The sequence below is a fragment of the Pleurodeles waltl genome, chromosome 7, assembly GCF_031143425.1.
Source record: "Pleurodeles waltl isolate 20211129_DDA chromosome 7, aPleWal1.hap1.20221129, whole genome shotgun sequence".
In the NCBI taxonomy this organism is placed as follows: Eukaryota; Metazoa; Chordata; class Amphibia; order Caudata; family Salamandridae; genus Pleurodeles; species Pleurodeles waltl.
The window spans coordinates 256,407,133-256,431,977 of NC_090446.1; the positions used below are offsets into that span (position 1 = coordinate 256,407,133).

At 43.1% G+C, this 24,845-nt stretch overlaps 1 protein-coding gene across 1 annotated transcript; it reads right to left on the bottom strand.

Annotated features, from left to right (window-relative positions):
- Nucleotides 1-22,785: 22,785 nt before the first annotated feature.
- On the bottom strand, nt 22,786-23,503 carry LOC138246868 (large ribosomal subunit protein eL19-like). The gene has a single exon (XM_069201621.1). It carries the CDS (start codon nt 23,473-23,475, stop codon nt 22,786-22,788), a length of 690 nt encoding a protein of 229 aa, XP_069057722.1. The 5' UTR covers nt 23,476-23,503.
- Nucleotides 23,504-24,845: the final 1,342 nt, after the last annotated feature.

Below are 24,845 nucleotides of genomic sequence, written 5' to 3' on the forward strand. Positions count from 1 at the left end.
CTAGTCTGGCTGTCACATGACTGCCAGACTCACGGTAGCAGCCACATTACAAGTTCAGTGGGCGGACAGCCAACCGACCACCGTCTCTGCTAGGATCCAAGATCCCGACGGGGGTCTTGGTTGTAATCAGCCAGAGTGGCGCTGAATTCAGCGCTGCCCTGCTGATTACAATCTTGCTCTCTGCAAGCCTTTTCATGAGAGTATCCCCACCACAAAAAGGCTGGCAGAGAACAAGTGCAGGGGCAGACGGTGTGCATTCCAAGGGTGCTGGTCGGCCCCCTCTGTGCTACGAGATAGCACTCAGCTCCTTTAAAGGAGCTGAGTGCTATCTCGTAGCACTGTTCCTGTTGGTCAGACCAGTGGGAATGCTCTATTTCAAGGTGTCCATCTGTCTGACCTGGCTTATAACAGGGTGGGGGGACATCACCACTACGGTGGTGGTGTCCTCCCCCAGAGTTTGGTGGTCCGGCATTGGGACCGCCAAACTCGTAATCAGGTCCTTAGTATTTTTCAGATTTTGTCATTTTTCTGTTCTGATGGCTTTTGTGGCAATGATTTTATGCATTTAACTGAGAATTGCTGCATCAGCACATAAATTATTCTGTATTCCACCTTGTTAGTTTTTGTAATCAATCCTTATATTGATGTTCTGCCCTATAACTGACTTATTGAGCAGTCCTTTCTTAACTGAATGTAGGTTTGTTATGCTGTTTTGCACATTATTTTGGGACAAATTGCTTCATGAAATTAAAGTTTAACATCATTGTTGATCCACTCACCTGTGGGTGTGCTATGGAGGTATCTTTAGTAGTGTAAGTTTTTAAAGGTCAAGTGCACCCACAGCAATTAAGTACATTCTAAATGATAATGGTACTCGTTTTATGTCTGAATATTTTCAAGGATTTCAATAGAAGAATGGTATCATAAATCCACTCCTATTTTCCATCCTGAAGGGAATGGTAGTGTGAAGAGTTTCAAGAGAATCATTAAAAGCATTATTGAAATAGCTAAAAGGAACAGAATAAATTGGTAGAGAGAACTGATGGGTATGGTGTGGTCCTATAGAATTACACCTTATGTTAGTATGGGACACAGCCTCTTCAAACTGATGAAGGATAGCGTACCATTCATAAAGGATAAACTGGCATAGATGCAGAAATCAAGAAAGAGCAAATGGTCACCAGAAGAAGAAAACTCATAGCTCAAGCACATCAAGCATACATGTCTTGGAAGGATAGGAAACATAGGCCCAGATTTAAGAGGGCCAAGCGTCATCTAACGACACAGTAGTGTAATTTGTTTTGCCCTAATATGGCGTTAGATGGCCAAAAATGCAGAGCCATGTTTACAAAGTGGCATAATTCTTGCATTGCATCACTTTGTAACCCCTTGTGCCACATTATTCCTGTGCCAAGCAGGCATAATGCTAGGTAGGGCGAAGAAAATGGCGTAAAAAATCGAAGAGATTTCTTTGCATCATTTTTATTGGCATTTTTTAACGCTTGCCAAGAGCAGGCATTAAAGAGAGGCTCCCATTGTTTTCCATGGGCATCTGGATGCTTTGCAGGATTAGCATAAAAGTTTTTTACGCTAATCCTAAAAAGCGTCAAACTAGCATCAAAAATGTAGATGTAAGTTCCCTAACTCCTGCCATGATGTGCTGTATGTTAAATATAGTACACACATGGTGGTGTTAGGGGGTGCTAAGGGGCGCAAGAAAAGTGGTGCTGCACTATGTGCAGCACCACTTTTCATAAATCTGCCTCTTAGTGTCAAGAAGGTGACTTTAAAGGCTGGAGAATGGATCAGGATAAAAGAAAGTGGATTGAAAAGGATGGGTGAAAGCAGGTACTCCTGGATGGAAGCCAACCAATTAATTGTGCCAAGTAGCTTTATTCAATGATGAGAAAGATTGGCATTTGTGTAGACTTGTCAGGTGTAAAATGTGTGGTGAAGACAAAAGGTGTCACTTTTTCTGTACCTTTGAGTCAATGGATGAAGAATGTGAAGTTTCACGTGGTCAAGTGATAGAGAATACAAGAGAGGTGAATATACGAAATGCTGAGTTGTTATTGATGAACCCAGTAGTTCCAATGTATGTGACTGGAAGGCGGGAGACTGTAACACCTAAAAAATTAGAACATTTTATATGTGAGTAAATAAAAATTCATTTCAACAATGTTTGTACCGCAAGTGGGGTACATTAGAACTCTTGTGCACACTATGGGAAACCATATAAACAATTTTTATGTAGATCTAATTACTGAATGCTTTAAATATTGTTAGTTAGGATATAGTTAGGTGGAGATGTTGTTTTGCATAGTACCATTTTAACAAGTGAGTTAACCGTTTTACCAACTGAGGCATTTTCAGCCAACACCATTAGTTTAGGGGTGAAAATACCTTTGTAAATTGGACCCGTATATCCTATTACGTTGGCTTGATTTTTAGGACCATGTTTGCACCATTGACTGTGGCACAGACGTTTATGGGCTGATTCAGAATATGTTAATTTGGAGTTGGATGGGAGCAAAAGAAGTAAAAATCTGCATGGTTGTTCATGTCAATTGCTGAGATTAATTCAGTTTATTGGTCCCAGTAAAAAATAATTTGCAGCACAAAATGAGGACAAGGAAAAATAAGTTGGGCAATTAAGGGGCAGTGCTTCTTACAATGTCGTCATCACCTTGTATCTCTGGACTTAATATTGGTGTATTCTGAGGCACATACTCAAAATGCCCCTGTTTCCTTTTGCATTAAGCTTTAAATGCTTCATGACAATCTGTTTTTAATCTTAGCAGTGTTGTTTTGCCCAATCAACTTGAAAATAATGTGCATTCTTGAGAATTATAGGAAAATCTACTCAAAATAACTCCTGATTTTTGCGATTTTGAACCGGTTTCTCATCATTGTATAAAGAAAATATCGACAGCTTATTAACACGCAAAATCCATTAATTCTCGGTAAACTGTAAATTCCAGTTGCTCTAATGTGTACATGATGATACTTTTTGGGATTAAAGGTGATGTATATGTGTTAGTAGAGAAGAAATCAAGATAAGCACAGCACATGATAGGAGTGACAATTATCATAAGAGGGAGTGTCTTTACTGATGCTCAGGCTGATAAGCAGTCAAATCTATTTTTACTGATTCTTGCAGCTGCTGTTTTTGTTGGTGTTAGAATACTGTATAATCAGACACAATGTTAATGCACACAGTCTGGTTATTAGGGAAGGCATACTTTAATTTGCATCGTATCCTTGCTGTGCCTGCCGCTAGTTTGAGGCAGTGTCAGATTAAAACTCCGAGATATGAACAAGCATTCCCAGGGCAATAGGTCTGGCTTCAGTCTGGTGCAGTATGCAAACAAATAAGCATTCAAAAATACTATGTACTAATGCTAGTTACTGTTACATTTTACAACCCACAGCTTAGAATGTTGGTGTTAGAACGAGGGGGTTGAGCAGTTTTTCCAGTGACAGTTGGGGTTGGGAGCTGACCGGGCAAGTCAGTCGCATGAATTTATCTTTAGCAACACAATGATGGACGAGTGCTGAACAATGCAAACACTCACCACAAATCACAGATCTGGGTTTAATCCATTGTTCTTTTGCTCACCCCAGTTTCGACCCAGCCATTTGCCAATTAGTCTTGACCCTGTTCCTCTTAGGAACAGTCCAGCCCAAACCGCCAAGCCAGGTCCTCCCTGGACCAGAAACAAGCATGCTGAGACAGGTTTCAGGGTATCATACTTCATCAGCCAGGCTAGCTTGAATCCAGTAGCACTGGAGCACAGGACCCACGTCTGGGCACACCCTTCCCACTTAGGGCAACTTTAGCAACACAAAAGGATGATAGACGGAGTGCTGAACAATGCAAACACTCACCACCAGTCACAGATCTAGGTTTCATCCATTGTTCTTTTGTTCACCATGTCACCCCAGTTTGGACCCAGACATATGCAAATCATTTTATGAAAGAAACCTGGCCCATGTCTGAAATAGTTCATTATGGGTTTAGTAGTTTTAGTCATTTTGCTACTCCCTCATTCTCAGGTCGAGCTAATGCGGGGTTTGTGTCATGGTTCAAGGATAATATTGAGTGCAAAAGTTTCCCAATAGTAATGGAAATGGGGGAGGGGGGTTTGCAGGTGTTTGAGGTATGATGGGGTGCTAAGTTCAGAATTTTTATGGTGAACTATTATAATAATGATTTTGAATCTAATAAAAACTCGATTTGTGGGCATTTTTTCAGCAACTGGCTCCTTAGCTGACAGAGCTCAGTCTACAGATGGGCCATTCCATTTTTTATTGGCAGGGGATTTTCATGCTAAGCTGGGGGCTACATTTGTAGACTCTGCTTTTGATCCTGTTAGTTATGAAGCTGATGAGGCAGATATGGACTTGAGGGGGCAGCATTTATGTGCACTTTTGCTGACACACGATTTAGCTAATCCTGCTGGGCAGGGGTGTAGTTTGATTATTGACTATGTGTTCGCCTCTCGGAATTTGCAAGCACTGATCATAACCCCCTAGCCATACGAGTTGAAGTTCCTTTGCAGGTTCAGATGAGCATGGTTGATCCTAGACAGGTACTAAGCATTAAGGATAATGGCAGGAGGGTGGTTTGGCGCTCCGCCAACTTGGTCCAGGTTCAAAATGATTGCTCTGACCTGATAACATTGTGTTCTGTGGATTGTGGGGATGCCGCTAACTTATTATCAGGTTTTGTTCAACTCATATCTCGTATTAGGGCTATGTTGCATAAACCTATAAAGAAAGGACATACTCATGGTTTGACAAATAGTGTTTAAAAGCAAATACCACCTTGCGTCAAGCCCTTAGTCAAATTCCTAGGGACAAGGCTGTTATCTCTGAATGTAGACAGGCTTATTCTTTGGTTTGAAGAAGCGGAAGGCTGAAATCAAAGTAAAGCAGTGGGAAGCTATTGTGGCTGCCTGCCAAAAAAAGTATACTCAGCCTTCTGACAGTTGGTTCATGCAGGCCTAGTTAAAAGTAACCCACCCAATGTTGCTACCAATTATATTACCCCTGATGCTTAGATTTACCATTTTCCAGCATCTGGGTCAAATAGTGTAAGTGATAAAGATCTTCGGGTTAACTTGCCATTGAACTTTAGTCCCCCCGTTTCGGTAGAAGAGGCAATAAAAGCTACCCGTGATAGCCTTCCTAACAGGGCCCAAGGGCCAGATGGAGTCCCACTTGATCTGTTTATAAAGGATCCAGAGTTTGATCCACCAATTTTAACTAATATTTTTAACTCTGTGTGTCAGGCAGGCCCCCCATTGTCTTGGCGAACATCTATAGTGGTATCAGTTTTTAAAAAGGGCAATATCCTGAAACCTAGGTGTTATCGCCCGATCTCTTTGTTAGACTCTTCCTATGAAATAATAGGTCAGATTGTGTTGGAGCGCTTGATTTCTTGGGTGCAAGAAAATGAAATTGATTCTCAGGTGCGCTACGTATTTAGCTGGGACTTGTGCACAATAGAACAGTGCCTTCATCTTCACCTTCTTATGGCCAAGAACAAATTTTTGAAGGGCTCCGCCATCCATCTGGCATTCATGGATTTACTGAGTGCATTTGACTGTGTCAACAGGCAGAAGATGTGGGAAATCCTTCTGTCTATGGGTCTAGATGTTGGGCTGGTTAACCTTTTGCAACCTTTACATCAGGATCTAAGGACAAAGGTTAGGTACAGGCCTAACGGTGAGTGCACTTCTTCCTTTAGAGTAAATCAAGATGTGTGTCAAGGGTGTGTTCTAGCCCCAATTGTATTTCTTTTGTATATTAATAATCTAGAGAGACCCCTGGTTTCTGCAGGAGCTGACGTACCGCATATTTGTAATAGTGCCATTTCCACTTTATTGTATGCAGACAACATGGTCCTGCTGGTGAGAACTGCCAATGAGCTGAGGCAGCTGGTAGCTAGCTTCATTGAATTAATGAAAGGTCTGGACCTTGCGACAAAAAGTATGAAAACATTTGTAATGGTTTGTGGTCCTAAGAATACTAAGACCCACTTAGTGCATAGAGGTGGGCGTGCTCTGGATAGAGTACGCCATTTTCAATATTTGGAGCTGGAGTTTGATGAGGTTGTATTTGGCTTCCCTGTTTAACATGCACGGTGCCCCAATTCTTGTGTACAGTGGGAATTACTTTCTCCCTAGCTGCCAGCATTGGAAGATAACCATTTGCCCCAATACTTAGTTGTTAGTATTCAAGGGGAAAAAAAACATTTTTGTTGCTGGTTGTTGGTTGTCCCACCATCTACACCACACTTTCAATACATCATGAGCTGGGTTTAGACTACTTACAGGACAGTATTAATGCTGTCCCCTGGAGCTTTGGAGCATGATTTGGGCCAACAAGGAGGCTGTACTTAATCATCTGATTATGGAGGACCGCCTAGCTAATGAACTTGCCTGCTCAATCCCATGGCTGAGATACATAAGGTCACTATGGCAGCATTGGGTTGCCCTCCTTTCTTTGACAACCCTTATTCAATATCTCACAGTGACAAAGCCTGCATTCAGGACTGTTGCTTTAAACATAGACAAGCAGTTTGGGACTACTTTTGTTATGTAATTTTTTTTTATTGAAAATACATTTTTGGAACTATTATACTATTCTGTTCTTAACAATATGTAATATAATAATTGTATGTCAGGGGCATTTGTACTTAGACCTATAGACACCATGCAACCAGTTGTACCTACACCCACACTCTTAGCTAGTCTAGGTGAACCCATCATGCCGTGGGAAGACTGGCGAGAAGCTTTCAAGAGATATTTGGAGGCCATAGGTGGAAAGTTTGTTGCAAATCGAAAATTGGCCTATTGAAGCATAATTTCGGGGTAGAGGGCAGAAAATAGTTGAAATATTTGTCAGCACCTGTAGATTATTGGGACGGAAGGGGCAATGAATCTGATATCAGTGAGGAGGTGGATGACAAATTTGTGTCTGCCATAAAAGCACTGGAAGAGAACTATGGGAAGTACATATTATTGTTGTAATAAGAAACAAGTTTGTTCTCTCAAACACAATTGCAAGGTAAGACTATTGACCAGTATGTGGCAGATATGTCAGACTTTATCTGCATCGTGCAAATTAAGGAGTCTCAGGAGGATATAATCTGGAACCAAATAATCCACCAGACATCTAACATGAAATTGCAAGAAAAGTTATTGGAGTTAAAGGAGCCATCATTAGAAAAGTCTGTAATGGCCAAATGCATACAAAATACCTCACGTTATATTGATGAATTGAAGGTAATGGATAATAGGTAAAAGTCTAAGAGAAAATTTTGCAATCTACATTGCATGTGTCTGACAAGTCCAAGAAAAGAAAACAGGTCAGGTTAAGAAATAAGCCTGCTAATGGAAAAAGAACCTGTTATAGATGTGGAAGTAGAAAACATGTAACAACTTCTGGGAATTGTCCAGCGGTAAAGGCAACATTTTTAAATTGACAAAGAATGGGTCATTCTTTGATAGTATGGTAAGCAAATGAGCACAAATTCTAAGGGCAATTTAAATGTGTTACACGAGGATAAGATAATTTCCAAAGAGGTTCAACGGGAAGTAGATCCAGGTGATGAAGTAGATGTGTGGTGGTCTGTGACATATCTAAGGAAATAGACCTTATGACATAAGTCAATGTTGATCTCTTTCACCCAACAAAATGCATGGTGGGAATGCCTGGAAGGGAAGTTGCAATGAGAGCAGATTCTTGTACACCCTACACTTTGATGGATGAAACAACATGGAGCAAGTTAAATGAGAAAAACCTTCTGGAAGCAGATGTTGAGCCGGAAGGTTACTGTGGAGTGAAGTTGCCTATTATAGGATATTTTCAGACAAGCTTGTGTTTCAAAGGAAGGAATGCATGGGGAGGAGTGTTTGTGGAAAAAATGTAAGGCCTCTTTTAGGGTGGCATAAACAAAGAGCATTGGAAACTTTTTGGACTCCTACTGCAGAGGACCAAGTTGTGCTTTCCAATCAAAATAAGACTCAGCCATAGGTATGTCAATTCCCTAAGTTGTTTGGTGGTGACTGGAGTGTTTGAAGAGATCTGTGCATAGAATTGCTGTAAAGAAAGATGCTACACCAGTTGTGCACAAGGTGCATAATGTCCCATTGGCTCTAAATGATTCTTTAAAGTATTCATTAAATAGGTTGAATTTGAATAATATTATTGAACCTATACAGAATTCTGAATGGTTGAGTCAGGTTATTATTGCATGATAGCCCAATGGTAAGATTATTGATGTGGGTGGATATTAAGGACCTTAACAAAAATATAAGGTTAGAGTGCCATTCTTTGCCTAATATTAATGAAATGCTGCACAGGTTGTTGGGTGGAAGGTATTATTTGATGCTAGATTCTGCTAGTGCACATCATAAGATACAGCTGCACCCTGACTCTAAGCATTTGATTTCATTCATAAGGACAGAGGGTGCATTCCATTTTGTGTGTATGCCCTCTGGACTAGCAACTATGTTGGCTGTATTTCAAAGGGTCATGCAACAACTGTTGAGTGGTTTGGACAATATAACATTTTTCGAGGATGATGTGTTGGTGTGGGGAGCAAATAAAGAAAGTCATGATAAATTGTTGAGGAAGGTACTTAACATCTTAGAAGAGGTGTGTCCTACTATGGAGGTAGAGAAATATAAATTTGCACTAGAAGAAGTGGAATATTTGGGGCATAACATCTCCATGTCTTGTACAAGACCCAAGATTAAACTTATGGAGGTGTGGTCGGTTCGCGCAATGAGGACACGTAGGCAGCGGCAGTTTACTTATGGGATTTTATTGTACTTGTTGGTTTGTTTTGGTACAGGTTACATTTTCCAGAAGTTGGGAACTATTTCTTATACTTCTCTCCTCTTCTTCTCTTCTTAGGTTACCGGGAGGCGCATGCGGGAAGAAGAAGAAGAAACAAAATATAGGTAAGTATGGGTCTCTTTCCTACGTCTAGGTTTTCTTTCTTTCTCTTTCTTTCGCTTGCCTCCTCTTTCAATATGTCCGTCTGTCCTTTCTTCCTTTTTCCTGTGACCTGTTCTGGGTCTCTTTTCTCCCCCCCCCCTGTGAGTTTTCTCCTTTGGTGCGGGTATTTTTGGGACTGTCCTTCCCTTTCCTTCGCTTGCCTCCTCTTTCCGTGTGGTTCTGTTCTTTGCTTCTCTTTCCTGTGACCTGCTCAGTGTAACTCTTCTGTCTGCTCTACTGATCTCTTTTAGGCTCCTCTTGGACCTAAAGCGACTTAAGAGTCTCTCCTATGTTCCGTGCTTTTACATTTCTTTTCTCTCTAGTGCCTTCTCCTTTGTCTGTCTATCCCTCCTATTCTTCTCTTCTTAGCCTGTGTGAGAAAATAAACATACAAGAAAAAACCAAAGTGTATAACCAAAACCACTAAATAGAAACTAAAAACATTCAATTATGTTCTTAATTGAAGCCTGTATTTCCGTCAAGTCCCTTATCCTCACTCCCTCCTTTTCCTTCCCCCTCCCTGTCTTAGTCACGCATCTGAGGGGGCCATGCTTTCCCGCAAGCATGGCCGGAGTGGTTGCTTGGTGCCTCCCGTGCCTCAGATTCCTCAGGCAGGGCTCCCAAAGGTCGGCTGGTCTCCGGGCTGTCGTCGGTGCCGGGTATGTCGTCGTCAGGCTGTCCGCTTGTCTCCTCCTTCCTGCTGGACACTTCGACCACCCCAGTTCTCGTCGGGATGTCCTTTTGATGTGCCGGTAGGCGCGTACTTCCTGTCCCTGCCCTCCATCTCCCGGAAGCGGCAAGAGATTGGACACCGTCGTCACTGCTTCTGGGTTGGGAGTGGCAGCGATAGTATCAGTCTGGCATGACTGGTCCGCTTGCACCCGCAGCCCGTCAGCATGTGGCTGATAGAGCCACTCCAAAGCAGGATAACAGGACAGGAAATCAGTGTTGAGCATGCGAGAACCCGGAGCATGCATGACCTGGAAGGAGAAAGGTTGAAGTGAGAGAAACAATCTGAGGACACACACATTTGTGTCCTTATGCTAAGCGAACCAAGTCAGAGGGGCATGATCCGTGATCAGGGTAATGGTCATCCCGCCAGATAGTAACGCAGGGATTCTATTGCCCATTTAATAGCCAGCCACTCCTTTTCTAGAGTGTGATAATGACGTTCCCTAGGCAATAATTTGCGGCTGATGTATACAATGGGGTGCAAGGAACCTGTCTCATCTGCCTGTGACAATACAGCACCTAGTCCCACATCGGAGGCATCGGTCTGAACCAAAAAAGGTTTGGTAAAGTCCAGACAACATATGACCGATTCAGACGTAAGGAGATCCCTGAGAGTTTCAAAGCTGTGCTTCTCCCTCGGAGAAAGGTCGACCAGGCGATTGGGTTTGGATTTTTGTAAAAGATCTGTGAGAGGTCCTGCAAGGATGGAGAACTGAGGTATGAATGTATTGTAGTATCCGACCATCCTTAAGATGGCTCGGACGTCATTCTTGGTACGCAGGAGAGGTAACTATGTAATGGCTTGGACTTTCTCTACTTGGGGTCGTACTCTACCGTTCCCTATGACATAACCTAGGTACTGAAGGACTGTATGCCCTAATTTACATTTCTCAGGATTGGCGGTTAGTTTGGCCTTATGCAGGGCTTGTATTATGTGGTGTAAATGCGTGAGGTGTTCCTCCCAGGTGGCACTATATTCTACAATGTCATCAAGATATGCGGCCGCATAGGTCTTAAAGGGTCGGAGGATCATATCAATGAGACGTTGGAAAGTGGCTGGGGCCCCATGAAGGCCAAACAGAAGAACTGTGAACTGATAAAGGCGGAGGATGTAGTAAATGCGTTTTTTTCTCTGTCCTCAGCTTTCAGGGGAATCTGCCAATAACCTTTGGTTAAATCCAAGGAGGACATATACTTGGCCTGCCCCAACCGCTCTAATAGTTTGTCAATGTGGGGCATAGGATAGGAATCAAAATGTGCATTGACTTGTCTAAAGTCAATACAGAATCTAGTACTGCCATCGGGTTTCGGAACCAGGATCACTGGGGAACACCAAGGACTGGAACAGGGCTTAATTATGCCGGCGTGTAACATGTTTTCTACTTCCTGTTCTACTAACTGTCGCTTGGCCTCCGGTATCCTATAGGGTCGTTGGCGTGATATTTTATTTCCTATGGTGCGAATGTGGTGCTGTATCAACGAGGTGCACCCGGGTATTTTAGAGAGCACATCTAGGCCCGAAAGGACTAGACTTTGTAGTTGTTGTGTTTGTTCATATGTAAAGGCACTGTTCATCAGGGGTAGAGTACTTCCCAAGGCTTTTGGTCAGGATATAGGGATATGTCTTGGTCGGTGTCTGTGGTAACGTAATACGAGGGATTGACTTCTGCTCTCTCATTCCATTTTTTTAAGAGGTTAATGTGATAAATCTAAACTCTGCCTGTTCCTTGTGGTATGTTTATCTTATAGGTGGTGGAATTGATTTGTTCTTCTACAGTATATGGGCCTTGCCACCACGCAAGGAGTTTATTTTCACTAGTGGGCAATAACACGAGTACCTTAACTCCTACATCTAAAGTTCGGGGTGAGCTGTGGATGTCATAGTGGGCTTTCTGTTTCTTCTGTGCCTTTCTTAGGGTTTGGTGAGCTTCTTTCTATAAGTTGTGTAAATTGTTCCTGAGGTCTTTGGTATATGTGAGGACATCCCTTACCTCTTCCTCCGATTCCTCCCACTGTTCAGCTAGCATCTCTAGAAGGGTGCGGGGTTGCCGGCCAAAAAGCAACTCAAAAGGACTGTACCCCGTGGAGGATTTTATATGAGTACGCAAGGCGTCCAGGACTATGGGTAGTTTTTTCCCAATCTCTGCCTGTCTCGCTGATCACTTTGCATAATAAGGTTTTTATGGTTTTATTATATCGTTCGACTAAACCATCCGTCTGTGGATGGTAAACGGAGGTACATATCTGTCGAACCCCCAGCGTGTGGCATATTTCGGCCATGACGCGGGACATGAAAGGGGTCCCTTGGTCAGTGAGTATCTCTTTAGGAAGCCCTACTCTGGAGAAAAACTCAATCATGGCTTGGGCTATGGTCTTCGTAGTCACACTTGCGATGGGAATAGCTTCAGGGTATCGGGTTGCATAGTCTACCAACACCAATAGGTATTGGTGTCCTTTTACCGACGGGGTTAATGGCCCTACTATATCCATGCCGACTTGGGTAAAGGGAATCTCTATTATGGGTAGTGGTTGCAAGGGAGCTACCCGGTTGGGCGAGGGTTTGATCAGCTGACATTTGGGACACTCTTGACAGTGTTTCCTCACATCCCCGTATATACCTGGCCAATAGATTCTTTGGAGAATTGCTGCCTCTGTTTTTTCCCTTCCCATATGACCTTCTCCGTTATCCCCATGAGCTAAATGGAGAACCTTCTGGCTATGAGTCTGAGGTACTACTAGCTGAGGGGGCTTTCTCGGGTTGTCCGGACAGGTCCTATATAATAGATCATTGGTGATGGAGAAGGTGGGACCTACCGAGGGTTCATCCATTGCCAATGCATGATGTCAGGCATTTTTCAGAGTGGGGTCTTCTCGTTGAGCCTGTCGAAAACTACCTGTTACGGTCATCACTGCCATGGGTGGGTGAGTATAATCATCTTAGTGCGCCGTAAAACAGAGTCGCCTTTGGTCTCATTTTTCTTTCTTGCTGAGTTTCCTTCTGTCTTTAGGTGCCTCCACTTCAGAGGACACAAAGGTGCCTCTTTCCACCATGTCCACATGGGAAGTTCCAGACTGGTTTTCGTTAACAACTGCTCGAAGTCCTCATAGTCAGTGCCTATCATTATGTCCTCTCGCAGTTGAGGTATTACTCCTACTGATAGACGCTCCTCGGAACCCTTCCAATTGATCGATACTGTGGCCACGGGATATAGTTTTTAGTCCCCTTGTACACAACTGATAAGAACTTGGGTGCCTGGTTGCCATTGTTCTGGTTGAACCATATCCTGATCCACCACACTTTTACTACATCCTGAGTCTATCAGTGCTTTTCGGGTTTTCCCTTTGAGGACTAGGGTGGTGATGTATGTGGATTTCTTACACCGGACCAGAAGACTCGTCCCTTTGTCATACCTATCTCCATAGGTTCTTCGGGCTGCTTTTTCAACGGGCTATTGCAAGCAATATGCCCCCACTCAGAGCAATGGAAGCACTGTGGTCCAGTCAGGACGTCTTTAGGGGAAGAGGAATGGGTAGGACCCGCTCTTTCTGGACCAGGAGCTGTGAATGTTTGGGGCAGTGCTCTTCTCCCTACGGTCATTCGGGTAGAGGAGGAGTTGGGTTTCGTATGAGCCCCTCGGAACTCCGGTGCCCGATGATAGGCACAGGCCAGATCTATGGCAGTGCGATTGGTCAGATCTGGATGTTGTCTGACCCAATTTCGGGTGGTGACTGGGAGAGCTTCCAGATATTGCTCTAGGATGATGTCCTCGAACATTGTATCTTTTGTAGTCTCTGTAGGATGTAGCCACTTCCCCCCTGCATGATGTACCCGGTAGTACAAGGTACGAGGGTTCTCTTGGGCCTGCCATTTGGTTCGTCAAAACTTTACTCCGTAACTCTCCTGATCCAATCCAATCCGTTCCAAGATTGCCTTTTTGACCACATTATATGGTGTTACCCCTCCAGGATTTATGGCCTGGCAGGCAGCCTGGAGATGTCCAGTGAGGAGGGGTGCAATGTATTGGCCCCACTTTTCCATGGGCCAATTTGCGGAACTCGCTACTCATTCAAAGTTAGTAAAAAAAGAATCAGGATCTTCGTTGTCCTGATATTTCTGGAGCACGCTACTCGGGACGTTGGGTTGGACTTTGGTATGCGCAATAGTTTCTGTTAGTTTACCCAACGCGTTTTCATGGACCAACTGGTTATTGGCCATGATTGTGGCCTGGCTTTTAAGGGCGGTTTGTAGGGCCTCTCTTTCCTCCTTGGCTTCTTTTATCTGCTGCTCCCATACCAGCTGGAGGTGACGTTGACCTTCTGCCAGCTGCGCTATCATGTCTGCAAGGGTGGGTTTGTCTTCCATTGCGTCAAAGTCCTAATCCCACTTCTGACACCACTTGTGGTCGGTTGACGCAATGAGGACACGCAGGCAGTTTACTTATGGGATTTTATTGTAGTTGTTGGTTTGTTTTGGTACAGGATACATTTTCCAGATGTTGGGAACTATTTCTTATACTTCTCTCCTCTTCTTCTCTTCTTAGGCTCCCGGGAGGCGCATGCGGGAAGAAGAAGAAACAAAATATAGGTAAGTATGGGTCTCTTTCCTACGTCTAGGTTTTCTTTCTTTCTTTTTCTTTCGCTTCCCTCCTCTTTCAATATGTCCGTCTGTCCTTTCTTCCTTTTTCCTGTAACCTGTTCTGGGTCTCTTTTCTCCCCCCCTTCTGTAAGTTTTCTCCTTTGGCGCGGGTATTTTTGGAACTGTCCTTCCCTTCCTTGGCTTGCCTCCTCTTTCCATATGGTTCTGTTCTTTGCTTCTCTTTCCTCTGACCTGCTCAGTGTAACTCTTCTGTCTGCTCTACTGATCTCTTTTAGGCTCCTCCTGAACCTAAAGTGACGTAAGAGTCTCTCCTATGTTCCGTGCTCTTACATTTTTTTTCTTTCTACTGCCTTCTTCTTTGTCTGTCTATCCCTCCTCTTCTTCTCTTCTTAGCCCGTGTGAGAAAATAAATATACAAGAAACAACCAAAGTGTATACCCGAAACCACTAAATACAAACTAAATTTAAAAAAAAAACACCATTCAATTATGTTCTTAATTGAAGCCTGTATTTCCATCAAGTCCCTTTTCCTCACTCCCTCCTTTTTCTTCCCCCTCCCTGTCTTAGTCACGCACCTGAGGGGGCCACGCTTTCCCGCAAGCGTGGCGGAGTGGTTGCTTGGCGCCTCCCGCACCTCAGATTCCTCAGGCAGGGCTCCCAAAGGTCGCCTGGTCTCCGCACTGTCATCGGTGCCAGGTATGTCGTCGTCAGGCCGTCCTCTCGTCTCCTCCTTCCTGCTGGACACTCCGACCACCCCAGTTCTCATCGGGACGTCCTTTTGACGTGCCCGATAGGCGTGCACTTCCTGTCCCTGCCCTCCGTCCCCCAAAAGCGGCAAGGGATTGGACGCCGTCATCACTGCTTCCGGGTTGGGAGTGGCAGCGATAATATCAGTCTGGCGTGACGGGTCCGCTTGCACCCACGGCCCGTCACAGGAGGCTATTGAGAAAGCACCACATCTCCAGGGCAGGGATGAATTTAGACTTTTTTTATGTCTAGCAGAATACTAAGATAAATTTGTAGACCACTTTTCCAATAAAGTTCAACCTTTGAAAATGTGAATAAGGAAAGGATAGAAGTTTGAGTGGTCACAGGAGTGCCAAGATACATTTGATAAGATTGAGGAATGCTTTGTAAAAGCTGTGAAACTCATACCATTTAATGCATAGGAACATAGTATAGTGACCACTGATGCTATAATGCATTGTTTAGGGGCAGTTCTGATGCAATCACGCAAAGTTTAGTTTAGTTTAGTTTATACATTTTTATGGAGCGCATAGCTACACTAGGGCATCCCAGCGCTAAAGGTACAGAGAAATCCAGGAAACATGAAAAGACACAACTAATGACTAAAAAGAATGGTTTTCAATTTCTTCCTAAAAAAAGATTCAGAAGGTTCATGACGAAGCTCAGAAGGTAAGGCATTCCAGAGATGGGCAGCCTTGATGGTGAAGGAGTTTCCACCCCATGATCTATGAACGCGGGGTATATAAATCTGCCGGGATAAAGAAGATCTAAGGTGTCTTCGAGGGGCGTGAATAGAAATGTGTAAAGGGCATTATACAGTAGTATTCTTTACCTCTGGATCCTTGAGAAATGCTAAAATGAATTATTCTATCATATAGAAGGAGGCCCTGGCCTATTGGTGGGGTGTGCAACATTTTAGGAACTATGCGACTCATTACAAATCTGGTGGTCTTCAGACCGCCAACCTCGTGGTGATGGTTGGACTACCGCACCCCAGGTGTTCCAACTACCACATTACAACACTGGTGGTTGGACCTCCGTCCCCACCAGGGACATGTTCCTGACAGACTGACTCGTGGTCAGCCATGAAGGTTCTGAGTTTAGCGCCGCCATGCAGATCACAAGTCCCCTTTTCATCAGCCTTTTCATGGCGGTTTAACTGCCTTGAAAAGGCTGGTGGAAAAGAAGTGCAGGGGCCCCCCTGCCCTACACCCTTGGAATGCGTGGAATGCCACTTCCTGCTCTGCAGACAGTGCGCATTCCGAGGTTGCTGTTGTGCTGCATTATTGGCCACAGCTGCCTTAAGGGAACCGTAGCACTGTTCCCATTGGGTGACTGACAGGAACATCCTAGTATGATGTCCACACAGGTCAGCCTGGTAGGACCATTGTAGTACGATGGGGGGTAAGGCCGCTGAGTTGATGGGGGTCCCTTCCCTGCGATTTTGACGATCAGCTCGTCCGACCACCAAACTCATAATGAGGGCCTATGTCCAGGGTATTGAATTTGAGTTTACAACCCCTGGTAGACTTGTTCATCATAGAAGTAGTGTCAAAGCAGCTCCTGACATTGCAAAAGGGTTGCAAAGTCTACAAGAATGTCCTTTTGTCAATACGTATGTAGCAGCAATTAGTATTGGTAATGCTGAATGCCTTTCAAGATTCCTGGTACAAGTGGAAGGTGAAGAACAGCTAAATAAATGGATATTAGCTGTTGTGGATTGTGATGGGTTGAAAGTAATATCTGAGGATGAATGGAAACAAAGTATGCTCAAGGATGCTGTCATGCAAAATAGCACTGAGTTGTTACTTCATAGAAGGTCATCATCTTGTGTTGATGTGTTGGAGGTCTATATGGTTTGAGTTGTCTTATCGAAGAGATATTTTGATGAGCTGTGATAGGTTGTTGGTGCTGTTGGAGTTATGAGATAGGGTATTGAAGATGTTGCACGAGGGGCATGGTAATATGTCAGTTTTGAAAAGATGGGTGCAATAAGAATTGGGATGTGAAGAGATGTGTGAGATGTTGTGTGAATTGTGAGTGCAATGGCAAATCTCATAAAGCAAAAGAAACTTTGGTGGTACCAATTGAGTTTCTGAAGAGAGTGTTGCTAATGGTGCCAACGAGCGTGGTCAGTCCATTTAAGTGGCAAAGCACAAGTAGGAAAGTTTGCTATTTTACTCATGGATTATTATTCCAAATGACCAGAAATGGAACTAGTTAATTAAGTAAGATCTGGGGCCATTGTTGAATTTTGTGAGGAGATATTCAGAAGAGAGAGATATCCTGAGTAACTATTCACTGACAATGATCCACAGATTGTGCCAGAGGAGTTTGAGAGATATTTGGAGCACTGTGGTACAAACATAAGACAGCCATTGGACATCTACAATTGTCTTGTAGGGAGATTTAACAGGGCATTAGGAGAAAATATACAGTTATCATTACAGAATGGCTTATACTGGAGAGAAGGAAACTTATAAGGAGCTATAGGATAACTCTACATTCTACAACAGGGGAATTATCATTTCTGATGTTGAAGGGTAAGAAGCCATGTACAAATGGCTTTCCTGAATGGGTGAATCGTGACAAGGAAAGACATGTCTGTAGGATCAGTTTGCAAAGAAAAGTGGATGATAAACAAATGAAATATTCCACTTGTGAATCTTTAGAGTTTGTAAAAAGGGGAGTAGTTTAAAGAGAGGGACAGTGAGATGTTGATAGTTTGCTAGAGTAAAGAAGGGTTGATCTAAATGGTAAACACCAAAACGGGTGTGGAGAAATGTAAAATGTACAGTTATGTTAGAAGGTGGTGAGAGATGGAATGTGAGGAATGTGGTGAAGTGCAGAGAGGATTAGAAGAAAGCATGAAGTAATGGAAAAGATATGACTACAAGTCTAGAATGACCAACACCTCTATCAGGTGGTGAATTAAATTCACAGTCAAAACAACAAGCACCATCTGCATTTCTAAAGAAGTTACCTTCGAGGTTGAGTGCATATTTCAATATAGGTCGAATATAACCTTAATCAAAAATGACAAACGTCATCTAGACAATCATCACACTTTCTAAAGCTATGCAATTCTTTCTTTTAGAAACATGCATAGCGGAAATCTTTCTATACATTTTGTGTTCGGAAATGATTTTTTTTTTATATATATGTATTGTATTCATTTATATGGCAAACACTGCAAAATGAATTATTTCTGGGTATGTTTCCTTACATAAAGAAAGCTTTGCTAACAGGTTACAATGCTTCACAGAAACCAAAGACAACACGGAAGGAAATACCGGTGTACATGACAGGGGAAACAGAAAGTTCTCCATGATAATTTGAAATTGCCATGTAACTTTATGCAAGGGACAGGGTCGCACTGGAACAGAAAATAGACCCCGGAACCAAGAGGCCTCCATCAGCAAATCAGGAAGCTAAGGAAGCGGCCCACATTTGGATCAGTTTTAAGATCACTTAGTAGGTGTTTGGCAGGTGATGCTTCATTTGTGCTTGCTACAGGCAATGTTGTGGTAATATTAGAGACAAGCATTTGCATAGCCAATATGTCTCACCTTTTGGCTCTTATAAGTGTTTAGACATACAGCATATTATCCAGAACACAGCAGCTACATTTTTTTAAGATGTGCTGGCGGTTTCCTGCATCTAATGGCCAACTTCTAACTTACACTGCTACTGAAACTGCAGAGTAAACTAAAAAATATCATATTGATGTAGGAAACACCTACACCATGATGGACGCTGGCAAACACTAGACAAGAGACGAAATAAGGATTATGAGTGGTGTCAGTGAGGTTACACACCCATGTATGTAGCAAGGAAAGGCACTGAGATAGAAGCTAAGTGCTGGATAATAAACACATTGGAGACATAAGATAAAGAACCATAGAAGAGCAGTATAATCTCAAAAGACTGTAGCAATAAAATCAGGTTAGGTTGTGATTGGTTGGAGGGTGTATGCCAATTTGCCATATAGGATTCCAGGAAATCACACACTCTGGAAATTCTAGTTAGTTACAAGAGGGATAAAATGAAAAGAGAACAGAGAGAGCAAGAAGCACAAACAAGAGAAAGATACACTTAAGAGGAAGCATACATAGATGACATACAGACATACAATAGACAGACAACAGCAGACAGAGACACAGGTGACAACAGACAGACAGATGACAGTAGATAGGCAGACAGCAGCAGACAGACAGCACCAGATAGACGACACCAGACAGATGACAACAGTTGACAGGAGACAAACAGATGGCAGCAGATAGTCAACAGTAGACAGACATATGACACGGACTGACAAGTGACAGCAGATAGCTATTAGAACGACAGAGAGCATTCAGATGGCTGCAGAAAGACAGCAGACAGATGACAGCAGACAGATAAAAGCTGGCAGATGAAAGCAGACAGACAGATGACAGTGTACTGATGGCAGCAGACAGACTGACACATGACAGCAAACAGGAATCAACAGCAGACAGGTGACCAACAGAGAGATGACCGACAGACAACAGACTGATGACATCAGACAGACAGACAATGACAGACAGTTGACAACAGACAGAAGACCGACAACAGCAGACAGATGATAGTGGAAAGACAGATGACAGCAGACAGATAACTGACAGACAGCAGACAGAAGACAGATGGCAGATGGCAGACAGCAGATAGATGACAGTAAACAGCAGACAGACAGAAGATAGATGACAGCAGACAGGCAGACAACAGCAGACAGATAAAACCAGACAGATGACAACAGAAAAATGACAGCAGACAGATGACAGACAGCAGACAGGCAGACGGCAGAAGACAGATGGCAGCTGACAAACAGACAACAGCAGACAGGTGACACCAGACAGGTGACAGACAGCAGACAGAAAGACAGCAGCAGACAGATGACAGCAGACAACAAAAGCAGACAGACAACAGCAGACAATGACAGCAGACAAACAACAGTATACAGACAGCAGACACACAGCAGACACATGACAGCAGGCAGCAGACAGATGACAGGGGACAGATGACTGCAGACACACAGACAGCAGACAGATGATGGCCGAGCTAAATGATGACAGTAGGCAGACAGCAAAAGCAGACAGACAGAGAGCAGACTGCAGGTAGATGACAGACAGACAGCAGACAGGCGACAGCAGACAGACGACAGGCAGATGATGACAGACAGGCAACAGCAGACAGGTGATGACAGACAGACAACAGCAGACAAACGCAGACAGGCAGACAGCAGACAGACAATAGCAAACAGACAACAGCAAACAGACGACAGCAGACAGACAGATGACAGCAGACAATAAAGAGACAGACAGCATACAACAGAAGACAAATGACAGACAACAGACAGATAGACAGCTGACAGGTAGCATCCAGGTGACAGCAGACAGATGACAGTAGACAGACAGCAGTCAGATGACAGTAGACAGATGACAGCAGACAGGGAGATTGCAGCAGACAGATGACAGCATACAGACCACAGACAGACAGATGACAGCAGACAATGATAACAGACAGACAGCAGATGACAGCAGACAGACATATGGCAACAGCAGACAGATAACAGCTGAAAGATGAAAGCATACAGACAACAGATAGAAAGATAGATAGATAGATAGATAGATAGATAGATAGATAGATAGATAGATAGATAGATAGAAGGATCGATAGATAGATAGATAGATAGATAGATAGATAGATAGATAGATAGATAGATAGATAGATAGATAGATAGACAGACAGACAGACAAATGGACATGGGACCTTACAGAAAATTATGTTATTGCCTTATATATTTTTTAATTTTTCACATATCAAAGGCAAATGACCAGAGCTTTACATTTTGTTGTTCGATATATATATATGATCTATGACCTGCCTGCTTGCTGTTCAGCTATGAAGATAGCATTTGCCTGTTCAGAACGGATACAAACTAAAATGTGTCCTGTGTGTGTGTTTTTTTTAGCTTTGAGAACAGCTACCCTATGGAAAAAAATGCAGCGTGAGTAACAGCAGAAAGGTAAGTGATGACCCATGTGAAAAACAAGTTGGATGGTGTAACCCTTTCCTAAAATGCAGTGTGAGCATGTCCCCAAGATGGGGTGAGACATGTTTTTCACATTGAATTTCAGCAACAGAGCCGTCTAACTCCAACTCAGTTGAACACCACTGTCATCCAAGAATTCATGTGTAATAACTAGGTTTGAGTCCTGATGTCGGCTCAACAGTCATTCTGTGATCATGGGTACATCATTTAACCTCCCCTGTGTTTAATATATGAATTCAGCCTTGTGTAATGGAACTGGTGATCACATAAACTGCTCCGTTGTCCTATGGTCGAGTTTGTACTAAAAGTGGGCTGGGGGGAGGCTTTAAAGCTAGATGCAGGGAGAAGCAGATGAGGAGGGAGGTGAGGGCTGGTAGGGAAAGGAGGTGCATTATGGCTTAAGCTGCTGCTTTGAAACTAGGGAAACTAATTTCAGTCCTGGCCTCGTCTAACTATCCCATCTACATCAATTAGCCTCTTGTGCCTTATACAAAAATCTGACCTTGTGCACTTTAACAGGTGGCTATGTAAAGTGCTCCAATGTCCCTGGACCGAGTTTGCACTACACCAAAGTACAAAAAAATTGAACAATTTCTTATGTAAAACAAAGAAGCTCTCTCAGAAATCCAACAGTACCTCAAGCACAGCTGTAAATACACAACCGCCATTTGTAGTTATTTTAATGATGTTTGTCTGAAAACTACTAAAATGGCAATGCGGCCAACTGTAATATACAGCTTCCCTCCACAAGGGCTCCAAAAGCATATAATTAAACAAAGTTTGTTTACACATGCTACCTACTAGTTGGAAAATACCATCAGCTGAGTGCAAAAACACAACATTCTGAAAACACAAGCTGAGACCAAAAATAAAATAGTGCACCATAACTAACATAAATAGAGGAGGGAATGACTATATTCAATGGGGCCAGCGTCCATGGCAGGGAAAGCAACATCTAAAGGAAGGACAAATACATCCAATGCACCACTGAAAAACAAAGATTCCCAAACGGCACACAAAGGAACAAATGAAAAGTGATGGATGTGCTCAAAGCCCACAGAGTAGAAACAGCATGTCTCGAAGAGACAGCACATGTGCTGCCTAGGTGAGACCTAAAAACCCCATCCACCATAAAGTAAACTGGGTCTACAAGCAACCAAATAACCTGCCCAACACCCTGTTCTCTCAGACCTGCCCTTCTGACACTCCCAAATTCCCTATAGGTAGGGTGACCAGATGTCAAAATAGAAGAAGTACTCCAATTTTACATCAGCCAAGGGGCACAGAATGACTTAGAAGACAGCACTCATCATCATAGAAACACAGAAAATGAGGCACTAAGTGAATACATTAAATGCAATTTTTAAACCCAGTACCATACCTGTTAATTACTGTGCTTTGTGAATGTAGCTTCTACCTAGTCCTGCTTTCAAATACAAAAAGTGCTTCTTGCTTTTTTCAATCTTTCCCTGCTGGTAACCGGGACATGAGACAAATTTGTTGAAATCTGCCGGGACAGCTACTGAAAAACCATGAGTGTCCCGGCAAATCTGGGGTTCCTAGTCACTCTATTATAGCCAGTGTGACCATGTTAAAGGAACCATTCAATAAAAAAAAATAACTGGAACTAAAATAATAGTTGAACAAAGAAATAAAAAGAGAAATGAGAGAGTACAGACAAAGTAGTCTTTATTATTGGATGTTTTATTGACCAGGATAGAAGCTCACTATTTACAAACTGGGAAGACTGACTACTTCTTGGTCTCTTCTCTTCCTTTTTGGCTTGCAGGCGTTCTTTGCGTCTCTTGCGAGCCTCCTTAGTCTTGGACCTGCAAGCTTCAGCCTGGTCAGCCAGGAGCTTCTTGCGGGCTTTGTCTGCCTTCAGTTTGTGAATGTGCTCCATTAAGATGCACTTGTTTCTGAACACATTACCCTTGACTTTCAGATAAAGCCTGTGGTACATGTGGCGGTCAATTTTCTTGGACTCGCGGTATCTGCGGAGAAGACGGCGCATGATTCTCATTCTCCTCATCCAGGAGAGCTTCTCTGGCATACGAGCATTGGCAGTACCCTTTCTCTTACCAACACCCATGCGCCTGCCCTTTATGCGAGCAAGCGTGTTCTTCCTGCAGCGGGCATGGGAGTGAACCGTTACAAGTTTGCGGATAATCAGACCATCTTTCACGAGCTTTCTGATTTGCTGACGAGAGTTTGCGTTGGCAATCTCATTTGTTTCGTTAGGATCCAACCATACTTTTTTCTTGCCACAGCGTAAGACGCTGGAGGCAAGCCTCTTCTGAAGCCGAAGCATACTCATGGCTGCGGCTCGGCCGAAGAACGGAAATGAGAGAGTAGGAAAGCACAAATAAGGAAAACATGAAATAGAAGGAATGGCAGGAATGGCAGGGTGAGTGAAACAAATTGCAGATTGAGAACATATTTTAAAGCTTTAAAGCTTGGTAATTCTCATGGATTTCCCCAATGCATAATGCATAAATCATGAGATCAGTCAATGCCTGTGGCATTGAATGAGGAATTTGCAAGCAATGTGTTTCCCAACCATAATGGAGCCAAATGTAAGTGGGCAGCAGTATTGTATTACAATGTGCCCTTTTTTATGGTTCTTAGTGTCTTTCAAGATGTGGTGCATGTCTGGAGATATTTGTCACTCACGAGTGTAGTGTGAGGACCCTACCCTAGCATTAGGAGGAATCCTTCATAAACATAACAGCAAAAAGTATGACATACACAATATCATGAATTTTGAGATAGTGTTCCGGTATGTTTCTAAATTGTACTCCACCTCACTGTTAGAAGTGGGGTCTTTAGTTGACAGTCAGTTTGCACCCTGTCCAAGTAGGGACCCTCACTCCAGTTAGGGTACGGAAGATACACAGCTTAGATAACCCCTGCTCACCCCCTTGGTAGCTTGGCACAAGCACTCAGGTTTATCTCAGAGGCAATGTGTAAAGTATTTGCACCAACACACACAGTAACACAGTGAAAACACCATAGAATGATTCCACACCAGTTTAGAAAAATAGCTAATATTTATCTAAATCAAACAAGACCAAAACTACAAAAATCCGACATACACAATCAAAGATAAACTGTGGCGTTCCATCTCAAGTCTATGGTGTTGTCTAGTTTTTCCATGCTCTAGTGAGGTGTGCTGCAGCATGTAGAATGCCCTTCAGAGGGGGACTGGTGTGGATTAAAATTCCAAAATGGTTTCAAAGTTACCTTGTGCAAGATGAGGTATGTGCAAGACAAATATGAAAAAAAATAACAGTTCAAAACAGCTTGACATATATAAAAGGCATCTCTCATGTCACTATAAAATACTAAAAACTACCAGAATACATCTGATTTGGCCTAAAAGGATTTAATGGCGTTTACCATGAACCATGGCTGCAACACTTCTATCAAAGTACCCTAAATCCTTTTAAATATTCTAATATTTAATATACACTTACCTGGTTCCAGAGTGCATTTCATTTTGTAAACTGGCATGATGCAGATTCAATTAACAGATTGAGATACATCTCCATTCATTTGTTTTCTCTCAATTTTGCGCAGCCCCTGGAAAGCACACATTCAAGTGCAATTAAATAATACTGCAAGCCTGGCCCACTAACAGTATCATTTTCTTGAGCCTGACAATCCTGGACTATGGATGCAAGGCCC